Source organism: Pyxicephalus adspersus, chromosome 4, assembly GCF_032062135.1.
Source record: "Pyxicephalus adspersus chromosome 4, UCB_Pads_2.0, whole genome shotgun sequence".
Classification (NCBI taxonomy): Eukaryota; Metazoa; Chordata; class Amphibia; order Anura; family Pyxicephalidae; genus Pyxicephalus; species Pyxicephalus adspersus.
Window position 1 is genome coordinate 60493432 of NC_092861.1, and position 25844 is coordinate 60519275.

General features: G+C 38.9%; 1 protein-coding gene across 2 annotated transcripts in view; it reads right to left on the reverse strand.

Annotated features, from left to right (window-relative positions):
* Positions 1 to 24517, reverse strand: part of EPHB3 (EPH receptor B3) — a 32845-nt gene extending 8328 nt beyond the window's left edge. For both annotated transcript variants that reach the window (XM_072408406.1, XM_072408405.1), the window contains exons 1-7: positions 24147 to 24517; positions 4313 to 4377; positions 3417 to 4089; positions 3100 to 3255; positions 1004 to 1333; positions 742 to 866; positions 260 to 422 (exon numbers count right to left, since the gene is read on the reverse strand). In XM_072408406.1, the coding sequence (XP_072264507.1) occupies positions 260 to 422; positions 742 to 866; positions 1004 to 1333; positions 3100 to 3255; positions 3417 to 4089; positions 4313 to 4377; positions 24147 to 24222 (1588 nt within the window). In that variant the 5' untranslated portion in view covers positions 24223 to 24517. The remainder of the gene's footprint in view (positions 1 to 259; positions 423 to 741; positions 867 to 1003; positions 1334 to 3099; positions 3256 to 3416; positions 4090 to 4312; positions 4378 to 24146) is intronic.
* Between the last annotated feature and the right edge of the window lie 1327 nt (positions 24518 to 25844).

Here is a 25844-nt window from a genome sequence, read left to right on the forward strand (position 1 = left end):
CTAGGATAATCAAACATGGAATCTATCTACCAAAGAAAAGACATCCACATTTATTGCTTTCAGTTTTTATAAATCAACCATGGTGAATTAGGTTAGAAAGAAAAACTATAAAAAGGTACAAAATAATGAGGTACCAGTATAAATGAGATTAATAGGAAGTAGTCAACTTCATTGTATGAAGAACAATTTTATTAAGGTTAATTAGCATTCAGAAAAAAGTTAGAAATAGAGGATTGGCTTATAAAGGAAAAGCACGCACCATCTTCTGCTAAAGTCTGGAATTCCCCAGGTTCACTGTATGCTCCATAACCAGCCACTGTACGAGCTCGAACTTGTACCACATATATGGTGTCTGGAAACAAACCATCCAAACGAACACTGGTGCGCTGGCTGGTCACTGTATTTCCTGCTCCACTGTGGCCCTGCAGCGACAAACAAAAGAGTAAAGAATACACATTGTAATAGAAGAGACAAGAACAATACATCATTTTGTTCCATCTTTATAACAGTAGTATAAAACAGATATAAAGGGACTTTTTAGTAGGGGCCCACTTACAAAGAGTCTCATATAATTACAAAAACATTTCCTTGCACAATACCCACACTTAAACAACAATGGTATCATTAACAAACTGGGGTGCTGTATAATTGAATGTTATAAATAGCGAAGGGAATTGTGAGCGTTTTGAGACCGTAAGGTTCTTTATTAAACAATTTATAGTGGTGTCCTGGGGTACTCACCTTTGCATAATATTTTATTTCATAATCCAAAATGATGCCATTGGGGCTCTCGGGTGGAGCCCAGGACAAAGTGAGAGAGCTCCCTGAACTTCCATGAGACTGCACAATAGGAACGGCTGAAGGGGCTGAAGGGGAAGAACAAATGGAAGAAATGTAAGAATCCCAATTACATGTAGATTTGTTTCCATTATTCTGTCCATAATAAATGCAATACCATCCACAACTTAATATCAACTTTGCCTAATTTACCATTCTTACTCACCTGCCTGGTTGGTTGTTATATTTACAGTATAGTAACTTGGTGGCTGAGGACTCTTGTTGGACACCCCATTAACTGCCTGGATTTCAAAGCTGTACTTGGTATGTGCTTGAAGATGGCTGACAGAGACAAGTCTCTGGGTGACCCCAAGCTGACGAGGCCAAAATACCACATTATCATCACAACGGCTGCACATCCGATCCAAGCACTTTTTACAGATGACATTATAGGAAATATCTTCCCGACCACCTAAAACAGCAGGTTCTCCCCATTCAATGACAACAGATGTCTCATTCACATTGGAAATCACATGTCGTGGGGCTGAAGGAACCGCTGAAAGAAAGAAGGCCATGTAAAAAATTATTGTGATTACAGAAGTAGTTTGCCGCATTCAATTATTCAGTTATTTTCTAATTTATTTTCTAATTTTTTCTATTTCTAATATTTTCTATTTCCTAACATTTGCTGTACAGATTACTCCTATGCCCCTAGCCCTTAAGCTATTCCGCTATTCTTTTCAATAGCTGGTAAACATATACACTATCTATATTATACATACGTAGCAGCACAAAACATTGAACTGAATGTTAAATATTAAACTAGAAATGGACCTCTTAATGTGTCATACATTAAGGTGGTTTAACAAAGTATTTAAAAGCAGGAAAGGTTGGACATTTTTTTAGTCAATAAAAAAAGCTCCCAAAATGTTGGGCCCCTGCTGTAATTTATTAGGCACATTGGCTATCCAGCTTTTGAGATTTGTTCAGCCTTTAAAATAAGAATTTAAATTAATACTAAAATAACATTTACATGTAAACCAATGAGGAGTTCACATGAAAGCCTGCATTTTATGCCACCTGGTAAATACTGCCAAAAATATCATATTTTGAATGTGAATGTCAAACTAGTAATTGCAGTGAGACCTAGAAAACCCTGTGATTTTTAGGTTTGATTATTAATCATCCTGTATACTTTTTAATTTCAGGTTGTGGTCAATATTATGTAGGTCTAGGTAAGGCTAAATAACTAGATCACTGCATATAATAAGCGTAAATAGAACCCCCTTCTGCTCACTGTGGGGTTTTGAAGAATTGAGCCGCGACACAAAAGTGGTCCCTGTTTGAGACGTCAAAATTATGTATAAAAATTACAGCTTTCCTTCTTCCTGAGTCAGGGAGAACAAATGGATCAAGCAAAAATCACTAGATCTGCCACGCATAAGCATTCGACTCCTTTAAAAGATATTTCATTAGGACCATTAAAAGAAACAATGAAGAAAATACAGGTTTTATCTGAGGTTGATGGATAGACATGATCACATTTACCCTGAATACTTCAAGTCCGCCTAGAAGAAGACATATGGAAGCTACCATTACCAGCCTGCTTCTGAAAATGCTAGCTGTCTGCTTTTTATAATTTTGAGTCAGACCCGGACAAATAAAGCTATAGAGAAGTTAGAATTCTTTATCTCCATATATGCAGGACTCAAAGGTACTGAAGGCAAACCATTAGTGTGACAACTAGCCAATCAGTATTTGTTAGACGTAAAGGTCAGCAACGCAGCCTGAATATTTCTCTCGTGACAGGTTTCCTTTAAAGAGTATTCTACGCTTACAGTGGCATTTGTCAATGTGGATGCCAAAACAGATAATTTTATCAGACAGTTCTTTTTTTTGGTGGAGGTGGTGGTGGTGGTAGGGGGGATGTGAAGGGATTTTTCAAGTGTGGCTCTATTTAAAGAAACACAAGGATAGGAAATAGGTCCTTCAGTTTGCTGGTATTCATGTGGAAGGTCACTCAGGGTGTTGGCAGTAGTTGATGGTTTACCACAAAGAAAAAAAAAACTGAAACATTGCTGATTAGTGATGGTTATATTCAGAGATGCCCTACATGAACATGCAGTCTGACTACTGGAACTGATCTGGAATTCGCACAGCAATATTTGTGACATTAGTAGGGTTTAACCCCAGGGAAAGCTGAACTAAGAGTATTGCATGTAGCATTTCTTATTACTGTAAACATCTTTTTATTAAGCCAATTTCTACATTTCATATCATACTGCTGTAGCATCCGATCGCATTATAGCTTTATGTTCTTACATGTGCATGCAGTGTCAGGTGCCTCTCCATCAGCTCTATAGAATCCAGCAGCACAGACACATACAGTTGTTGCGGAAGAACTGGAACGGCTGTTAGAGGGGCAAGGAAGACAGGGTCCCTCGCCTTGCTTTGATTTGTATGTACCTCGGCTGCAGGCTGTTAAAAAAAAATAAAAATAATAGGAAGTCAACAGACAGCAAGATGAAAAAAAACACTGAAAACAGTGTAGCTGGTTATCCTAGATATTGGATTATATTTCTTTGTGTGTAGTCAAAGAAACATTATCAGTAAAAAATAGGCATGGGAAAAGAAATTACCTTGGCACTGTGTGTTCTTAGCAGCAGCCTCATAGCCAGGTGCACATGTGCAGACACCAACAGGAACCATCCATTCCCCATCTCCATTGCAATACAGCTTGAGTGGGACAGAAACCTCCAAGGCATTAGGAACACAAGCTCCAGGGGCAATCACCAGTGAGGTGGGCTCGGCACCCGTCAGGGTCTCTGGAAAACTTGCAAATCCAGCAACTGTGCGTGGACACTTTTTATAAAAAACACGTACTGAGATCAGGGAAACACAAGCCCCAAGATCTTGAAATGCCAAATAAAAGCCAGCACGGGACAGAGGGCCAAAGCTTCGAACTTTGGTGTTCACACGAGCTGAGTCACGGCTTGAGAAGCTCTCATCAGGAGCAATTGTATCCACTTTAATGTATGGATTCTCCATCCAAAACGGACTGTCTGCTGACGCCGAATCAGTATCAGATTCATAATAAAATAAATTAAAAGTCTCTTTACAGGATCCTGGAATGTTTGGAAGACTATTACAGTCTCGTACAGTAAACTTTAACTCCACATAGACACGCTGTACATCCTTCCTTGGGATAAACTGTGTCCGTAGCCAGTTATTCTGATTTGTCATCTGCACGTTACACACCTGATAAGTCCGTATCGGGTTTGATGCATCGTCATATCCACTGACTTCTTCCCACTACATCAAAAAGAAAACTTTCTTTTATTAGTTTTCATTTTAAAGCTCTATACACTTACTATATATTTAGTATGGACATACACCAAGTGTGGTTGGTAAGCGATGATCCACAGAATCATTTGGCATTTTGGGTCAAAATGCACCTAACTAAAAAGTTTAAGGAGTCTCCTATTAGCAAACACTTTAAATACATGGTTTGTATTGGTAGAAAAATATTACTTACTCCAGAATCTGGATGAACAACCCACGCCAGCTCAGATGTTGCCCACCGAGTGTCCAGCAGAGTGTCTACAAATCAAAAGCACATATTGTATAAAATATTAGAAATATTCCACACCAAAAAAAAAAAAAGTTCTTTTAACCCATCCTAAAAAGACTACAAAGTGCTACTACGTTTTGCTTGATCTACTTGATACTTTAGGTTGGGTATGTATAGAGGAGTAAAATATTGTATGCTTTAATGCTTTCAGGTGTTTGCTCAGATACTTTGATTCATGTTTGAGTTTTTTCGGTTTGCCTTGAAGTTGCTCATGAATTCACATTTACTTATACAGAGAAGAAAAGCAGCTCAAAGTCCTCGGCCTTGCATAAGCTCTAATGAGAGTGACTTGCAGCTGTCTTTCTTTGCTCGTGGAAGCTGAATGGAGGTGCAAGGGAGAGAAGACAATGTGTATGCATGAATGGGGAAGGCCATTATACCTAACCTATGTGCTTTGTCTTGGATGAGCAATGCATTGGTTCACTCTAAAATATCCTTCAACTCTAGCCTGTCAAAGCTTTTTTAAAGCTATAGACTACACTTCCTCCAAATTCAGTATTCTTGTATTGTATTCTAAAATAATACAAGGAACCACACATATGCAACTCATTGTACATGTTTACCACTACACGGTGTTGAAATAAAATACCTCCCTTGTGCATGCAAGCCAGTTATGTCATCCCAACCTGAGCCTTTGAGGATGGCTATGTCCCTAAACCCTGTAGAAGACTAGGTGGCAATAGATGGTGGGCCCTTTGGCAGGTAAGTTTCAAAACATGCAAATATGCAGTGCATATTACAGATTTTTTGCAGAAGCTTCTGATAGCAGAATTAGAAACAATTTGAAGCAGTTAATTCTGCTTTAAGAAAGTTGCTATGCCAGGTCTTAACAATGGCTTAGTGGCCATGTACTTAAAGCCTTCCATTGTTCTGGAAATTCTTTACTGTGCAGATGTCCTACCATTTCACATGAGCCCTAAACAACTTTGAGTGCCAAATTAATGGAAAGTTTCATAAAAAAATCTAATAATGATTATAAATTATTGAGGTGACAGTGTCATAGCATAAGCTGAGTGAACGTTCACTTTTGTCAAGTAAACTGCCTCTACCCCTTTAGTAAATCACCCCCATGTCTTTCACTAAACACTAATGTATTAGCTCTTGGGTACTCTGATCTGTTTGAGAGTCACGTCAGTCATCAAATATGACTCCCGTATATTGCAGACAGGCCGCCCGCACAGAAAGCTTGGGAAAGTCCAGGTGCTAGATAATTTTTTTTACTAAAAATACACACTGCACCGAGATTTGATCATATTCCAGTGATCGTACAAAAGTCCATCCATACAATAAATGTCTCACTTCAGTTTCCCCAAAAACCTTTCTACAAAAATTATGAGGAGCTAGAGACACTGTAACATTGTGAATTTATGGTTTGCAGGTTAGCGCAGCTAGAGGATTATGCATTAAGGGAAAAATAAAACCATATAAATTGCTGTAAATACACATCGGTGTATTCTATAAATATGAAGTATGGAGGTGTTGCCAGCAGCAACCTAACAGTTTAACCCAACATGAGGCAGTAAAAAAAAAAATATATATATATATAAAACACGGTTAACGTTTCTCCAAAGATAAAGTCAGCAGAATCCTTCCAACTAAAACCACAACTAGACTATTGCTTAATCTATAAGAATAAAGCCATGCACATGAGTTCTAAGTATTTATAAGAATTTCTAAAGAACTTAAATATTTGCAGGATTTGTTTTCTGTCAATGCAATTCGGGTAAACTCTAAATCAAAACAAGTTCACAATTACTGCATAATGAGGTAGACTTTCTAAAGGGGGATTAATGGTTCATTTACACATGTGCACTTTCCAGCTGCTTTCCATGAATTTAAAAAGCATGGTAATCAAATGAAATCCACACTAAAACAAATGCTAATCTATGGCACCACTTCCATGTCTGAGGGGGAAGTAAACTTTTTTTTGTCTCAAGTGGTTATGCTTGCCTCAAACTGATTATGAAAAACATATCCAAAAAAACACACCTAAAACAGGAATGTACCACAACTATGACAGTAAGTGAAACTGCAGAGAACGCCTTTCTAATAATAAGTGCAAAGAAAGGGTGTTGTTCACCATAACCAATAATGGCGTAAAAATGAAAAGCAGTTGACTGACTGCTAAATGCATCAGAATTGTCTTCATTACTGTCAATTCCCATGACAAAATATGGATTTGTGTGCACGTGCGCTCATTTTTTTTTCTTATACTATGCAAGTCAATGTGAATGCAAAAGCAACTTGAAGCGGTTCAGTGAACCCTGGAAGCAGTTTAAGCAACTGAAATGCAACTCAGAATCACCAGAATGCAGATTACATTTGAATTAGTTTATTGAAGGATATATTTTATTATATTGGTACATTAAAGATAACTTTTCTGATTCAAGCATTTCTCCAGGGGGCAAAGTCTGAACATCCTCTTAGACTGCAGGCCAAAATGGCATTTTCATGAAATTACCTAAGGGTGGTCCTCAACTGAGAGAAATGCGTCACCAGTCCTGCCCCGCCTTCTTAAACTGTGCAGAGCTCAGTACCCGAGCAGCCAATCACCAGGTACTGGTAACTAGGGGGTGCTTGTGTATCCTAAAATTGCCAAACTTCCGGGGGGAGTTACCTCATGTCCAAACTTACCACATTTTACTAGACAAAAAGGAAGGGTAATTTTCCAACAGCTACATAACAATATTAAGTGTTACTTTTATTAGAATAAAAGGAATGCTAAAGTATGTTTGCTTGTTTTTTCCCACAGCAGTTTTCCTTACTTCCAGTCTAATAAAACTTCAAGAAAAGCAGAGCCCTGGGCAGCAGAAAAACCTAACGAGAGTTTCAATTCAAGCCGACATAAATGGCAAGCTGTAACACCCAAAATATTTTCATCCATTCTTTAAGTTTCCCTGCCAGCATACTCAGCCACAATCTAAAACCCCAATGTAGAAGCAAAACTTGGTCAATAGGACACCACTGGCCCTCTCATTACATAGTGAAGAAGCACCAGCAAACTGATAAGTCATCTCTCTGCTCTCTCCTTTTTGCAATTTCACTGTCCAAACATGTACACCACAATACAACCTGATTGGCCTCTGTTGAGGAGTTTTAATTATCATTATAATTAAGCAAAAATTATTCAAGTACTTCTAAACAATTGTTTTCTGATTGTGACCTGGACATTTGCTGGAGTTGTTTCTTTAATTGTCAGTAAAACACCCCTTACAAATTTGCTCATGATTACCAGATTCAGCTCAGTATTACAAGCAGCAGACAGGGTATTCTCACTAACAGACCTTTCCATAACGGCACAGGCAGCGTGCACAGCATTTGGGTGCCACAAATGGGACCGCCTGCTGTGGGACGACTATCTGATCTCTATTTACGAGTCGGTGAAACAAATACAAATGTAATGTTGCATGTAATGAACTGTGTCCAAGGATTTGCTAGGGAGCTATAATTTGATCCAATCAGGAAACTTGTAAGTTTGCTTCCAGGGTTTCGTGTTTAACAAAAAGCCACCCCATCCATCATGTAGAATACAGGGGAGGACTTGGTCTACTGCCTTTTACACAAAACAGATATGTCACATGCAAAATACCAAAATTCAGAAATGCTAAGCCTCAGGGTCTAAAAATAAAGAACCCAGACTAAAAGAACTAGCTATGAATTTGTGGCAAAACCACCTAAATCTTAGTCTTTCCTAAAAAAAAAAAATTACTTTTGTCCCATTCGATTACATGTTCTGATCAGGCTGGGCTCCGTGTAGCATGGCTTGTTTAAAGAATAGGTGGGTAGTCAAAACTGTAGTGACTTTCTGTACACAGTGCACTAAGCACCAGATTTTTAAATAGTAACAATAAAAGGAATTTTTCAAACCCATTTTTTTGCCATCTCCCCTTGCACTTTTTATTGAATTGAAAACTAAGTAATGGTATTTGGTTCATTCCCATTTTGTGGAATTAGAATTGTGGGAATTTGCCTATACACAAGACTTTCGTATAAAGGGGAATGCGGCCATTTGCATTCTTATAGCATTCTGAGCACTCCAGCCAATTGTCCACAGACCGCACTGCATCCACATACCCTGTATAGAATTCTGTTCTTTTATCAAGGGTTTTCTGAGGTCTTCTGTTAAACATTGTTTGCATCCCATGCATGGTTTTGCATGACTGCACCAAAAGAGGATTTCTTTCAGTGTATGAGATTCAAATGATCACAGCTGGGGACCTCTGCACACAAGAATCTAGTGTTAAAAGTCTACTGGGTGGTAAAATTCTGAGTTGATTATCTGCTGATTTACCCATGTTGCACAAATAGGATGCACTCAAGACGTTTTGCCTATAAGGAGTAACACAGGGATAACCCAAACATGTGCAATTTGAGTTAATAATTTGGAAACAAAACAACCAGCCCCCTTGTATATTGCCCGCGTGACTATTACATACTTTATTTTCCCTGTAATGTCCTTTTAACAAACATGCCCATAAATCCAAAACCTATTCTATGCACCACTTAGGTATGCAACCAGTCATTCCACAGAAATCTAAAATTAATGCCAGGAACACTTCATATCTACAAACTTCACTGTCGTACAGAGACAGCTTTCTGATGATCTGAACATCGCGTTCCAAAACTCCAATTAACATTTGTGTTAGCTTTGACTCAAAGCTGATGTATATGAAACAAGGTTACAGAAAAAATGCTACTTTTTGGCACAGATTTGATATAGAATGACCCATCCAGTAAGCACAGCGTGTTTGATGAAAACGGAAAACTGCTTTTCCTCCCCGGCGACTTGCTCTTTATGAAAATTAAGCAAGGAAAGTTAACCTTTAGCCTCAACCAAAGGAAATGCGCTTCAGGGAAATTATCATAAAAATAATATTTGCACATTTAAATCACAAGAAAGCAATTAGCATGGATGGCCTGTGACACAGTTATCCCAAATCAAAATGTACATTAAGCAGACTATACTGAGAGCACATACATATTAGTGATGTTAGATCGATTGTGGCAATAATAATTGGAAGTAGCAATCAGTCCGTTACAAGAAATGATCAGATTTAACTTTGTGGCAAGTCTGAACACCTACAGCTAGGGACACCAACCTATCTCCTCCCAAGCGCCTCAAAGTATAAAGAACTGATGCGTTTCCAAAAAGTATAAAAAGATTTATCATATATAAATGTATAATAAATTAAAAAAACAGCAGTTTCCATGATTCACTCTAGCATACCCTAGAGCCCTCCCAAAGCACCTATGCAGATTTGAACTTTCTCAAAGTAAGAAGTATTTGAAGAGTCACAATCTTTCCATAAGGCAACTAATGGACCTGTAAATAGGATGACCAACGCTAATAATTTCAATAATCAGGTTAACATATTCTTCACAACGAAGAAATTAATGCACTTTGTTAGGACTCCAGACTAGGCTGGAATGATTTTAGGAAGACAGAAGGTAAAAAGGCTGTGAATGCTCCCAACTGAGCATTACAGCTGTTAAGTGTACGTCTTTTTCCATAAGTCTACTTTAATTTGACAGCCCCATTTTTTATTTTTATCTTCCACTATTCAGAAAATTTACTGTCAATATTTATTCAATAAATTTAAACACAAAAAGTCTCCAAAATCTGACTGAAGCAGACATTCTGACTCACAAGTTTGAACCAGAATGCTGTCTGCCTGTCCATAAATATTGCTTTCATCACTTTTGACACAGCTTTTGTGACTGCATCACGGGTTTTCCCAGAATTTAGTATTGAGCTAGAAGTCAAATTAGAGCCATACCCTGCTGCAGGACTTTAAATCTTATGTGATATGGGAGACAATTCATGGTTAGGTGAATTATGTTGTTTTTTCTTCCAATTGCCGTTTTGAAAGTACTGAGGCAGTGATAATGAAGGCAGAGGCTTTCATTTACATTCCGGCTGAGAATGGACATGCTAATGCAAACATCAATTTCACCTGAAAGGTATGACTCCTCTGCAATAAACATATGCTAAATCCCTAAAAAAAACAAAAAAACAAAAACAATTTGGAGTTGCACAAAAACACTTAAGGATGGCACAAACAACTAAAATCCAACAGGAGTCATGCTTGTACCCCACACTGTCCTGCAGTTAGGCTTTAGTGTCTCTGTATTGTATTATTTACAGACTTTAGGTAGCCCTATTGTAAGATTTTTTTTTTCCCAGAATAACAAAATCTGTACCTATATGAATAGAGCAAACCAGCGGTCTTTGTGATGAACATCCAAGCAATTACAGATGCTGGTAACAGTACACGCAGATAAAACTACTGCTAAATAAAATAATATGAAGTTTTCTCTAGGTTTTCCTATAATATGGCCATTTACTATACCATGAGAGAGTTTAGGCAAGTTAGACATTTTAAAACTTGGAACCTGCTGACAGGAACCCTAGAAGAGTCTGCACACAACATGTGTCTTGGAAGTACCTGGGTAGAACATTTCTTGCAGTTTATTGCTCAGAGAATGTCTAAAGTTAACTTGAGATGGGCTGCTACTAACTGAAACGCATTACAAATCACGTTAGGAAATAACCTTTTAAACATTCCTTACAATTCTGAAGCCGAACAGAAGACTAAGTAGGATAGAGAAAAACACTAACCTTTCTCACACTAACTGGGAACATATAGATGCAGATAATTGCATTTAATGATATTAAACTACACTTTAAGGTATATAAAATAGAAGAATGCTAGAAATCTAATCCTCTGTCTATGGATACAATTTTTCCTCCATGAAATATAGGCTACACAGTAATTTACTGCATGTGGAAAAGTACAGTTAGCCAGACATCTGTATGCAATCCATACATTCACAAAATTACCAAGGTTGTCAGGAATCCCATTGTTTGTATTTATATATAACTGGAACACATTTGGTGCTATAAACATATGCAAATAACGATATCTCATTCTCAAGGGGAATTTTATCTCCACCGTGCATATGTCACTTTGTAAATGAACAAAGGAAATAAATTAAAAAAAGATTAAAGTAAGTCACAGCCCTATTTCTTACTTTTATGATTCTGGATCTGGAAATACTATACTCCTAAGAGTTATAAGCTGCATTTACACAACATAAGGGGGTACTTTGGCCCTTTTATTTTAACGCATGGGGCTCATTACATCTACTTTTGAAAACAGTCAGCAGATGCATTTTGGTGCTAAGAAAATGGTCATTTCTAAGAAAAACTACCACTATGAAGCTCAGGGGCTGTAATATAGTAATCACAATTTAGCCAAAGATGCTTGGATTTTAAACTTTTTATTTTTGGGGAGGTTTCCAGACTATCCATTTGGTAGTGAATAATACTGAACATCAATCCAAATAGCTAAGGCTAATGTTCATATAGAGGGTATGCACCAGGTAGTAGTGAGGAGGAGCTACCAACATTCACTCATGAGCTGTGAAAACAAAAATAAAGGAACTTCTCCAAAAAGTTATGTGACAGTAAAATGGAGAATTGGCAACCTGTTTCATTAATTATTTAGAAAAATAAAATAAATAAAAAACACGCACCCTAGGATTTTGGAATATGTGTCAACTAATCAAAGTAGCTTATTCGGTAGGCGATGAGCAATTTGTGAGATGCAGTAACCATCAAAGTAAATAAAATAAATTTCCCTTAAAAAAGTAAATAAAATACAATTTCCCTTTTTCTCAACAGCTACAACCATAGTACTGGTTACTCTATGGGTTATTTCTTCCACATCCCCAGCCTCACTATTGCCATATGCAAATAAAACTGACTAATTTACAGCTATGCGGTCTAGTTCTCTGCGGTTAATAGTTTTTGATGAAAGATGCAAGATGAGTGAAATGTAAATTATGATAACTATTTAGAAATGGTTTGGAAAGCCACAAACATCCCTAGACTGTCGCTGTTTCAGAAGGCTTTGTTATTTTTTTGTACAAGGATACTTTATTAGCATTACATTACATATGTGTTGCCAAAATACAATGAAAGGATTTACAAAGGGCTTGGTACAAGGCAGGAAGGGATGGGGGATGGGGGTAAAGAAAGTTCTATCTTACCTCTAATCTTGTAACAGATTGTGTTGCTATTGCTGCAGCCTCTCCCCTTTCCCCATCAAGACTCCTAGTCTGCCATGACACAATGATGTGGGAGGTCAAGTATTTTCCCTTTATCACCCTGGGGCAAATAATTACTGGTAGAAGAGTTACTAAGCTATGTGTTGCTTGTGATAAATACTAGCCTAGCAGGTAAAGAACACAAAAATGGCAATAGCTGAAGCCAAGAGCTTCCCGTTCTTCTAATGAAAAATGAAGTTAAACTTTCCTATTTTAATAAAGAATAGGATGATAGACTTATGGAGGGCTCAGACTGCTCATCAAGCAAGGTTGTTAGGAGGAAATAAGCTTATCTCCCAGCTGTGACACTTTCTCTCTTCTCACATATTCTGGCTGGGTGTGTCTGCAGTTTTGCAGGTGATGATCATGATCCTGTATTTAGTATCTGTTCATGTTTCCAGAATGTGTCGGAATTTTATGCCTTTGTTTGGAGCTCTTTTCAGGAATGCTAGTCTCTGCTGGATACGTTCCCTTTTGTGCTGCATAAACCAATTCTAGAATACGTTTCAGACCTTTCAGCCCCTGCTGACCCTGTGATTTACACCCTTCCTAATTTTATGGCTAAATCTTGTACATGATACACAAAAGGCAACTTGTGGAGCCAAAAAGAAAATGTTGTCAGATGCCACATGGCCATCAAGTCCTGATTTAATTGTCCTTCAATAACATGTAGTTAAGATCATGGCAGGGGTGATTGAGAATGTGAAAACCGTGACCCAGTCTACAAAGTCTTGTCAAGATATGATTTAAATGAAACCGATTCCCCTTTAAAGCTTCCTTTCTGCGAGAATGCATCTGTCTGGCTCTCTTACCATTGTCATTCATTACTTTCTTAACTTTCAGTAATTTGATATAATGATTCCCAGACTCCTTGACCTTGTAAATGTCATATTTTTATTAGAATCTTGCTATCCCGTCACCCCAACATTTTTCTCGAGAACAGCATACACTTGCCTGTCCTACAGACACACTTTATACAATTACATGATTCGGCCCTCTGAGGGATCTCTGCCCTCCTGACATGTGGCAAGACATGAAGCACATGGTGGACACGACACACATAGGTACATGCACACTCTGCCCTGAGAAGTATTTCTTTTTACAACATAAGGTTTCTCTGTAATTTCTAGGCCTGGCTTCATTTCAAGTCGGACACATTTTTCTCATTAAAAAAAGAAGGAAAAAAATGAGAATAAAAAGAAAGGCTTGGATTTGGTGCAGATTGCTGTGTAAAACAGGGAAAGCTAATCCTAACACAGCCCCCTCCATCAGACAGTCCCAGGGGACCCCCCCTCCCTACAGGACAGGCTCAGAAAAGGGCCCCTGTCAAGGGGGAGGTGTGGGCGCACTTGTACAAGCTTTGCAAGGCTTGTGTTAAAAAACCATGCATGTCTTTTTGCCTGTCCTTTGCCATGCAGAACGGCTGCAGGGGTGAAATTTAGTCCCAGTTCACGCTTCTGAGTGTGAATATGCATTTATTTATTTATAACTTTTTTCATTCAGTGACTTTTGCATAGATGTGGATGTTGTTTTTCTCACCCTTTAAAACGCTTGAGAATAAAAAATTGGCTCAAAGACAGAAATTATTTTGATCAGGCCCGAGTTTTGCAGATGTTTAAAAAAAAAAAAAATATAAAAACTGCAGCGTGGATTTAAATCATATCCTCAAACCTTTCATTAAAAGTAATCAGATATTGTTCTGATAAAACCAACAGCGGTATCGTTACTATATCTAGAAGACAAACCATACAACTAGTGAATCCGTAGTACAGTACATATACAGTATTCTGGCAGGTTGGGATTTTTTTTTCTTTTCTCCACCCTCATAAAAATAAAAAAATCTGTATGTAAAAGGAGAAAACCATTAAGAAATGCCTCCTCCCCAAGGTCAGGAGGTAAGCCAACAGTTTTGGCGGCCTACATGAGGCCCCTGGTCCGCCAGTGGAACACCTCTGACTAGGTCAAGAAACGCCCAGAGAAATTTGGTACGAAGTAATATAGTTATTACAAAGAAAGTATGAGGGGTGTTAAGCGTATACAAGTTTCATATTATGTATTGAGCCCCAGCAATTTATTTCCCCCACAGTTCCCCGGTTTTATGCAGTTACACTACACTGGTCATTATGAACCCAGCATGGCGTTGCCATGGAAACTATCCGGGAACAGTGCCAAGTTGAACTTTGATACTAGTTGTATCATATTTTTGTTACATTATTCTGGGCAACATGCCATGGCAAGAAATGACAGACAGTGAAGATCGATGTCATCTAGTAGTCTGTGACTAGTAAAACAAAAAAATCACTACAGACATACTTGAATGTATGTGTTATGTATCAAATCATATCAAATGTTCTATTTATTGCATGGACAGATGTGGATAATGTGAATGAATATTTCATGGATTTAAAACTCCAAGAACAAGTCATTGTAAATTCAACAACCAGATTCATGAAAATATGCCTACATTTTTATGTAGAGGTTCAAGAACATGAGAGCCCCCACATCTATTAATTAAAATATAATTAAGAAATTCTTATTAAGACTAGGGGAGCAATGGGATCTTATTAGACATTACAGGGTTGTTAATGTAACAATCTGAGTTGGCTTACTAGAGAAAGGAGCACAGGAATGACCTAATTAGTGAACTACTGCTCTTTCACTATCCAATCACAGCCCTGGACAAAACTGCAGAGTGCAGGAAAGTCAGTCAGGCCAGTACCTGCCCAACATGTCTATATTGGAAAACACATGTACCTAAGCCTGTCCATACATTTATTTATTCTGTAATTTCAGCTGCATTTTCAGATGAGGAAACACATTACACAGCTAAACTACTTTTGGTGTAAAGCCCACTTCTTAAACTGAAGGGAAAACACAAACTCATATGAAGTCTTCTTGTCAAGCTACAGGCCTACTATTCCACCAAGAGGGGAGGAGGAGTGGAAGATGCCCACTGGTGCAGTTATACAAATCTCTTCCTTGGTGCTTGGTTGGTTGACAAGTTATCTGCCACTAAACAATGCCACAGGACCCCTGTAGTGACACTAGATTATAAAGATAACCATGAACAGGGATGAAAATCCAGCGTCTGTACAGAGCTTGAGAACCCCCTCCAATCGTCTATTTTATTTTGACAATATGCCCAAAATTGGACTCCATATTCTGTATGTGACCTTATAAATGATGACTACAAACCAAATACTTTATCAACTCCAATTTTTTATTTCCACTTTTTACATCTTGAGGTTTGGTTTGCTATTTCAGCTGCCACGTGCAATGGAGATATGTGGCCAAAAATATTAATAACTAGTATTCCCAAAATCCTTCTCCTCCCCCTCTAATTTTGTGAATAGTAGGTAATGCCTTTATTCTGGCCTCTGAGCTAAAACGTACCTTTTCTGTAGAGCAATGGTATGGTATCTTATCGTCCACATCATTAAATAAAAATACCATTTGTCTTCTGCCTTTTATTAGGTTCTTTATTCATAAAATATTTATCCATAATCATTGTATCCTCATCATTAATAACAAATACAATAAAAATACTGATGCAGGTTATTCTCGCTGGTTTACCAGTAAAGCTCTGACACTTCTGTGTAATGTTGGAGCATGCTGCTTGTTTCTGCCTCTCCCCCCAATATATACACACTTCTATAGACCCATCACCATGATGAGCTGCCTCATTACCAGGAATGCACAGGAAGCAGGCAAATGTCAGAAGCAACATGCCTATCGGAATGCCAATCTCCACTTGCTGCATAGGAGAAAGGGGTCAGGGGATTTCCTCTCTAGAGAAAATGTCACCTTACCCTGCATTGGAAAGGTGACGGGGTCTATCTACAATCACAGTCATCCTCCTGTGAAAATCTCAATAATAGATGGAAGGAAATACATTTTTGCCGGGTAAAACACGTTCACATTAAGCTTTTCATGTATCACCTAATAAAAACGAAACATAAATTTTGAAACAACCCTATGTTTCATAAATCCATAGCAATTCTTTGCCATTAAACTGTTCATTTAAATAACTCTGATTTAGACAGAATTTGTATCAAAATTTGGTTGCCTGATCCAGTGACTTTACTATTTTCTCAGTCACTGACTTGGAACAAGCATACAGTAAATGAAATCAGAATTTGGGATTGAAAGCATCAAATCCATCAGATTAGTAGTACTGCCATGTACTAGCATTTTCAAAGCAAGGTACAAAAGAGTAGGCAAATTTTATTAGCACTGCCTGGAGTTCATTGGTAAAGGAGTATGAAAGACAGCAGGGCCAGGATGAGAGGTGTCTTATATGACTTCAGATACGCTTTAACAATCTCCATTTGTGAAGTTGCCGAAAAAATAAAGAAAGGTCCTTTGATAACTAGCGTATGCAGGTTAGGAAGGAAGAAGAGGACAAAAACACACAAAGGCACCATGTAAAAAGAAAGTATAAATTATTTTTTAATGACAGGATACAGTGAGGCTGATGTCAAATAGGTCACTTTGGGCTTGGCTACAAACTCTGAAATGTACCTTTAGTTGCCAATCTTGGTAATGATGCAACCTGAACGTGATAAGCAGAAAACAGTACAATCTTGTAAAAATAGCCAATGGGTGACAAAGCTTACCTGCCTTGGCTTACAATAATGACTACAATAACTAAAATGTTGATTGACTAAATTTTCTGGGCTAATCTGTTTAAATCTAAAAAGAGATAATGTCTGTCCTGGTGACAAAAGTATATTCTACCACTATAAGATGATACCCAAACCAAAGAGGAAATAACAAACAGTCCCCCAGTGGGGGCACCAATCCCATGATCTTCTTTTACATTAGACAGTGTCACAGAGACAGAAATATATAACAATTTGCAAATGGAGCAAAACAATTTTGACAAGGCTTCAAAGCCTTCCCACATCTATCCAAATAAAAAAACAAGTCTGGCCTGAAGTTCCACTATATGTACACAACACTTCCTTTTTTTTACTGCAGCCACCTACGATCCTATCATCCTATACACGTAACTGGCAATAGACAGATGACCAGAACAGAGATCAGGCCACATACTACTTAAATCTATCTCCTATTTATCAAAGTCTGCCTTCAGAGTCTTGTGTATAGACTTTGTTCTAAGAAAACTTTTTTTTTTTAAGTAACTACAATCACAGAAACTAGTTTACACACCTGGGAAGCCCTAGAGGCATGTTTAGACACATCAAATTTAGAGACACAAATGGATGATTGCTAAGGTCAGGTTTGCCCTTCCGTCATTCTTCTTTTTCAACATCAAATTGATGGTTTTAGAATTGTAAAAGCAACAGGAAATACATCCTAAAAGCAGACCTAAAATCTAAGAGCAAACAATACACAATCCCACTGGTGGATCTAAACCCTAGCGTAGGTAGAAATTGCAGTATATTGTGCGTAAAATTCCTACATCCTGAACATAAAAAAATAATTTGCTCTAGCTGTTTATAAACTGATTTTACCTTGGTTACATGAATGTCATGAGGCTTACTTTGCCAGCATGGAAATCTTAGGTCAGATTCAACACAATGCCATTTTTCTAGCTTATCAGTAACTTTCCTCCATCTCTGCCACAACATAGGGGATGGAGAAGATGTATTTACAGCATTTTTTTTCCACTGAGGAATGTATATTCTACAGCAGAAAAATATCAAATTGTGCCATGAAAAAGACCAACAAACAACAGCATCATACAGTTTTCCTGGGCTTTAAAGGAATAATTTAGTTATCTATCCAAATAGCCTGGCAAACTACTGTAGGTAAAATGGTTTTTTCCTAAGTAGAAAAGTACCACCTGACTGCAGCCAAACAGTATAAAATGAGGGAGTCACAACAAACCAAGTACTAGGAAAATTAATGCAGCATTCCATATGGAAAAAAAAAACTGTTGACATAATACAAAGAACAGGTCATAGAAGGTAGTGGTGAGAAAGAAGACAAGCCACATAATGGGCAAAAAAGAAAGAAAAACACGAGTATGTAAACAAACACATATTTGACCCGACGCTCCTCCTAGGACTCTGTACTTGAGAAAACAGATTATTCACAAATTCCAGTGAGGTAAACCTCAAACTGCCCAAACCAGAAGGGAGGAAAAGGGTGTGAGTAGCACACAAAACTCCATAGCCTAATGCAGCACACATCATAGGAGTCAGCCAGTACTTGTTGCCCCTATAAGCAAATATACACAACCATCTGTGAGTCTAGACATGCACAATGAACTACTCATGTCAAGACACGCAAGTTACACCAAACTAGGGGATGTGTGCTAAGGGCAACTAAAGATTAAAGATGAAAAAATATCACCCAGTCTAATGTGACATTGACTGTAAACCTGTCCCCCAAAATGAAACTCATTTAAAGCCTGAACTGTGCCTTAAGCCTTCAATTTTAAGCTATTCATTCTTGTAGGTTCTGTTTAGGCATTTGGTGTAAATTGTACCATAGCGGTTTACCAGCAGTGCACCCCATGCTATAGTTTTTTTTAAATAAATGTAATATATACAAATGTCTAAACATCCCCCCTTTTTTTAAATAACTTTTTTTCAGCGCCAATATGTAAATCCAATTTAACTGATCATTCAGACAACACAAGCCAGTATTTTGTATTTCCACAAAGCCACAGTGAAAGTGTCCTCCTCTTGAAGATGTATTTTCCATGCATGTTAATAATTCTCTACTTTGCAAAATCCATCAGGAGAGAATGACACCATCTTTTGGCTTTGGAATAGGCCATAAAAAATTGGAAGAGCTGAGAATTTAGGTCAGGATGTCTTCCCAGTGAAGTTCTACAATAAGCCAAGGTGTCATTTAAATTGCCAGCAACCACACAAATGTGAAATACCATTTTTGTGTGATGGCGGCCATTAACTAGACTAGCCGTGCACAGCAGGATTTTGATGGGTGCATTCCACAAATTCCATTTATGTATATAATTGTGGCCTATGAATGTGTTACCCATAGCAATTACAAGCTGAAAAATGAGATAGGGCGGTTGTTAAGGAAAATGCATTCTACTACCAGAGACATATAATAGGACCCGCATATTCCAGTGGTGTTGGCTAATTGATGCATTTTAGCAACACAATGTGCAAGCTGCCTGTAGCAATCAATCAGAAATCCTTCGGCTGGTGTCAGACTGGCAAGGCAACATCTCACAATGGGAACAAGTTGTTAGAAGCATTTCACACTGGGAGAGCAAGATCCATGGTCTCCCAACATCAGCTGTGACAGGACCAAGAAGCTCCACACCATAAAACATGGAACAACGAGGGAGATTCCATTACACTGCATGTGGTCCCTTGCATGTTCCTATATTGTTGACATGTTCTTCCAACAGTATGTTGGCAGTTTAGATTGTAACAACATTTGTTACATATGAAATGTTGGGTTCTCAAATAAATCAGATTGCTGAAAGCACTTGTCTGATATTAGCTGTGACAGCTCACTCTCTCGCTAAAAGCTTACTATTTACAAGATAGATTTTAGCATGCATAGCTTTCATCATAAGAAAAAAATGTATAATATATATATATATATATACACACACACACACACATATATATATATATATATATATATATATATATATATATATATATATAAACTAAATACATGGATACATGCATAAAACACAAAGAAAGCCACAGGAATGCCTTTACAGAGAGTTGGCCTATTCATGGAGTGCTTAATGATGAAAACAAGGACTAAGGAACGACCCCACACTACATTACAACACAGTACCAAATGTCGCATCTACTTTCTACTAAGCCAACAGAGAAAAACAGCCAGCATCTACTCAAACATCAAACTGACATCAAAAGAACTGGCAAACCCCCTGTATCCTCCTCCAAGAGAAACTGCAAACCAACACCACAGGAATGTCAAAACATCCCAAGGCACATGTAGCTCAGGAACATTACCAGAATAAGTCAACATCCCAACACACAACAAACCAACAACTAGAGACAGTCACCATCTGTGCGAAAATCAACCAAAAGCCTCACAGACAGACAATAAAATATCCACAGAACACCTTGGACACCCATTGCTCATATACACATGCACTCTACAAAGCCTTCAACCTTCTCCATTAATACTTGGAACCTACAAGACATAACAAACCTATCTCAGTTAATCTAGATTAACAAACCCAGCAGCAGCTGCAAAGATCTGGAGCACATCTAAAGATTGTATGCATGCAGGCACCTTCAAAGAGGCGATACTATCAGATCACACCAGTTCCTTCCAATGTCAGTTCATATTCTTTATGTAATCAATGGAGCAATAGAGTGCTATAATAACTCAGGATGCAGAGAGGCTGGCCAACAATTAGATTCCGGATGGCATTTTCTAGAGCAGTTACAACAGAATAAAAACAATTCCAAAGAGGTTGTCATGGGCAACAACATCAATTTCCCCTACTGCCATGAATGGGGGTGTAGTCATGGCATGTGGCTTACTGCCTCATCAAAGTCATAGCTTTCATGTGTTACTCAACACATTTATACTTCACCAACGTATACAACGTATACTCTTCCTTTGCTTTCAGTTTAGTTACTCGCTGTCACAAACACCTTACGGCTACACACAGACATCACTTTTCAGCAACCAGTCTGTGACCTGGTGGAGGTCTGGATACTCTCTCTGCACTCACTCATCACTCACCCTATTTGTATAGAGGTACAATCAACATTTTGCAGCTTCCAAACAACTTGCAATTACTGTGCTATTCTTGTGAGAATATATATTTTATACAAAATATTGCATAATATATATATATATATATATATATATATATATATATATATACATACACCCACACACATATATATATATATGAGCCAGCAGCTCAGTGTTTATAAACAGCACCAGGCTCCTATATCATAAATATAGGAATTATATATTTGGTTTAGAATGTATTTCACAAGTGCTTTCATCCCAACTGGTGTAACTATGTAATATACTTTCAGGAAAATATAAAAAAGAATCCCCTCCACACCTCACAGAGTTGGGTTTTGAAATGTTTAGCTAGTTCCCAAGTGATCCAGTCCAGAAAAATCCAGGCCACTAGTACAGAATACCATTTAACTGTACAAGTATCCAGCCATTATAATACCAAAGAGAACCTGGCATTCAAAACCTATCATCCCAATCTAAAACCAATGAAGATGATTTATGAAACTAGAGCATGTTCAAAATTATTTATGTGAATTCATGGTTTAATCATCTGATTTACATAAAGAAAAAAGATTCAATGCACGAGAATGGTCCATACCTTACACAGCAAAATTTTAATTTAACGTCACATCATTTATTATATGAAAAATACCAAGAACATAATACTGATTTATTTGGGTCACAAATCAGCTTTTCATACCGCCATTTACGATCCACTGCATAAAGTGACATGCAAAGTACATTAACCTATAGCAACCAGTCACAGCTAAACTTTCAATACTCTGACTGCAATAAAGTTGTTTCCTAAAAGTTCCTGGACTTTGCACGTCATCATTGTTCTTTGTGCTGCTTTGCTAAATAAACCTGTAGGATCTACTTTTCATTTATTGTAAGATTATAAAACTAACTCTGACTCTGAATTTTCAACCTAAGAACTAGACCAAGCACAAAAAGACTAAAAAGCAGAGAGCTCAGCAAAACGCTATAAAGCAAGTCTATCGTCTTCAAACAACAGAAAACTGACTTGGGACTGTTTCAGAATTATAAAAAAAAAAAAGTTTATACGCTATAATTAAAAATATGCTCATGCTTGCACAAAGTAGAAAAATAGTAAAATCCTACATACGCTTCAAAAACCTGCCTGTTTTTTCCTGTTTAGGGTAAAAGAATTCCAACTGATTGATCAGAAATAGCTAAAGCAAAAACATTTGCATGAGTAGACAAAAAAGGAGCCATAGATGAGATCCACTCCAGGTTAACCAGGAAATTTGGGTTATCTGATCACTGAGCACACCTAGGGGAATTAGAAATGTGTAACCCTACATGACAAACAAGAAAAAAAAAGCGTCTAAAAAATATCTAATAAAAAATCAAATAAAGACGATATGAAAAGGTGTACTGTCTTATCATAAATTATTCAGATGTAACAGGAAGGGAAAACATCATGAATATTCCCAATCCATTCACCTAATTAGTATCCAAAGGTTTGGCACTGATAAACCTGCCAGGATAAGCTCAATAAAGGAAATGCAAAGAGTTTATTTTTCATGTGCTGGATCAGACTACACAAGCGAACAATTTATGCAAATAGCCAAGACAAATGTTTGCCTAATTCACCTTGGAAATCGGATTTTAAAGATTGTAACTGGAGGTGTGCAAAAGGGGGAAACAGTGGGAACAGTCACCAAGTGTTTTCTTAAATTTTACCACACCCTGCTCTTATCATGAAGGATAAGGCCAGAAGATGGGAGATAGAGAGGCTTTTGGCAGGAGAGCAATTAGGAACGCACAAAAGGTAAAAGAGGCAAAGGGAAATCAAACTTTACAATGCTACAGTGCTGTCAATGGAAGAAAAACGGCCATCAATCATCCAAACAAGAGCTCTTCAACGGGTCCCAAGCGCTGCTCAAAAGCTGTTGGAAAACACTTACATATATGTGTTGTGCAAACACAATCTGAGAGTCAGAATTACAGGCGGGTGTCAGAAATAAAAAAAAAAAATAAGTTGTTCCAATCAAGCATGCCCTATTCTCTAATCACCATCCAAAGAAAACCCATCAACAACATAGAGCGTCCAGGCCATTGGATGAACACTGGAGGATCACCTTTTATTCCCCATCATCGTCTGCAATAAATCACTGCAGGATCATAAAGGCAGAAAAGTAACAATAAAGGAGAAGATCCATAAACATGACAAAGAAATTGATAAAAACACAATTTGTATTTTTCAAATATTTGCACCACAAGAATACAAATGAGTCAATGGCCTGGTGGCACATTTCCTGGATGAATCGGGGTAGAGCTTTAGCTGAGTGCTCGGTGTGCTGAGTGCTCGGTGTGATCCGGTTACACATGAACAAAGGCAGAAATAGTGAGCATGGATCTCCAGATCTAGCCTGCATTACACAGCCCTGTTATTTTAGGAGCAGCTGAGCAATGCTCACACAGCTCCATACAGGATCAAAGGTGAAGAAGCCTCTGCTGGCCCTCCATCCATCACTCAGCACATCATTCACATACCTGCATGCTGAGTGACAATTAAAGATGAAAAAAACAGTTTTTATAACCTGTTGCTTCAGCCGCACTACAAATCCCAGCATGTCTGACAATAGATCTGGCCACACTACATTTTAGTGGCTGACAATGGGGAGAGCAGATGAGGGAATGAAGGCTTTGTGCAATGATGAGGGAATGGGGAGCCCACTGCTGTGTAGGGTGATGGGTCGGGGACCGCAGCCACAGGTGGCATTCTGTACCCCCATAGATCGGAGTGGCCCCATAGATCAGGGGTGAGCCCACAGATCGGAGTGACCCCATAAATGGGGGGTGAGCCCACAGATCAGAGGGTGGCCCCAAAGATCGGGCTGGCCCCATAGCCCGGTGTGTCCCGTATTACGGAGGCTGGGCACGTCGTGTCCCCCGTACACACACTCACCTTCCAGCCCTCTCACACCCGCCAGCAGCCACATCAGCATCAGCAGCCCGGGCATTTGTGTGCGAGCCATGGACATCTGATCACCCCGGGTTGCCCGGACACTCCGCCTTGCACCGATAGTTGTGCGGTAAGATCCGACTTGTGAGTCCGCTCTCGGGTCCCGACGTCCCCGCCTGGCTGTGCTGTACCCCGCGGCTCTCTTTGTTCCCCCTCCCGGCGGGTGTATCCAGCAGACTATAGCTTCCCCGGGGTATACTCGTGCCACTTTGGACCCCCGCGGGTGTTTACAGTCTCGTGGACCCCCCCGCGGGTGTACTCGGGTAACTCCCGACCTCACACTGGCGAATCCCGCACTGCAGCCACAGCTCAGTCTGGGGGAGGGGGCGCGTCAATCACCAGGCTGGCCCCGCCCACATGCCCTGTCAGCAGTCACCTCTCCTATTGCTAGTCTGCTACCAGCGGAGGCTTCACCCAGAACGGCGCGGGACACGTGGGGAACAGAGCGGCGGGGGCGTGTTCTAGGAAAAAGATGAATTGAGGTGGGCGGACTAAGATGCGCAGGCGCTCCGCCCTCGTTTTGCGATTGGCTGCTTTTTCTGTCGCCATGGCAATACGGCGGATGAAATGTCAATCACGGCAGGGGCGAGCGGCCTCTTGTGGCCGAGAGAAGCACGGCAACTAATGAAAGGTAGAGAGGAAGGAATAAAGGAGGGAGTGCAGGAAATAGGAAAGGAATAATGAAAAGTGTGCGGGGATCATTAAAGGCGATCTATCATCCGGCTCATTTGATTTTCCTTTGCCTACAACTTCTGTAACAGATTTCCTTGTGGCTGGGACTCCTCCCAGTGTAATGGCTGTGCACACTGAGTGTTAGGATTTTATAAGACCGATTACATATAAAGGATTTTTTTAGGATTTGTGTTTTGTTTTATATGATCAGTTACTATTGGATTGCATTGTTCCTGCTAATTCCATGCACACACATTTGTCACCAATGTCTCCCAGACTCCTATAGCCGCTAATTGCTGCCATTTACCTGGATTTATACAGAGGAGCTCCGCAGAAAACAAAGTGCTTTGGGAAGGGTTGCCAAACCAGCCGGATTAGTGAAAACACCAACATGAATGAGCCAAAAAATGGTCTTTGTGCACCCGAAGGGCCACCCACCTGACCTGGGAGAACTGCACCCCCTAGGGTAATGCAGGGGTCTGTATAATACCCAGGTATGAGCAGGGAATACAAAAAGACATTGCTACACAGCCTGGTGAAGGCTAAGAAATAAATGTGTATCTCATAGAAAAATAAAAAAATCATATGCGGTCTATCTATTTAATACATGCATATTTATCTGGCGTTATCTTTTTTCTGTGGTTTTATAGATACCCTATTTGTACAGACAAATAACCTAAACAAGGACAGTTTTGGGCAACCCCAAATACACAGCACTCCAACTCTCTGCACCCCACCAATCTCCCAGTTTGGCTCTGGACAATTGCCCACTTTGCCCGACCCTAAAACCAGCCTTGGCCTTATCAGCAAGAAATGCACTTAGCTCCAAAATCCTATTGTTTGACAACACACGATCTTGTCAGCCCTCCTAGTCCTACTAAACCTCTTCCCAGTTGTAGATCAATACAGCATAAAGGGTAATCTTTCTATAGTCCAAGATATGGACTAGGAGATGACATAGGATAGAGG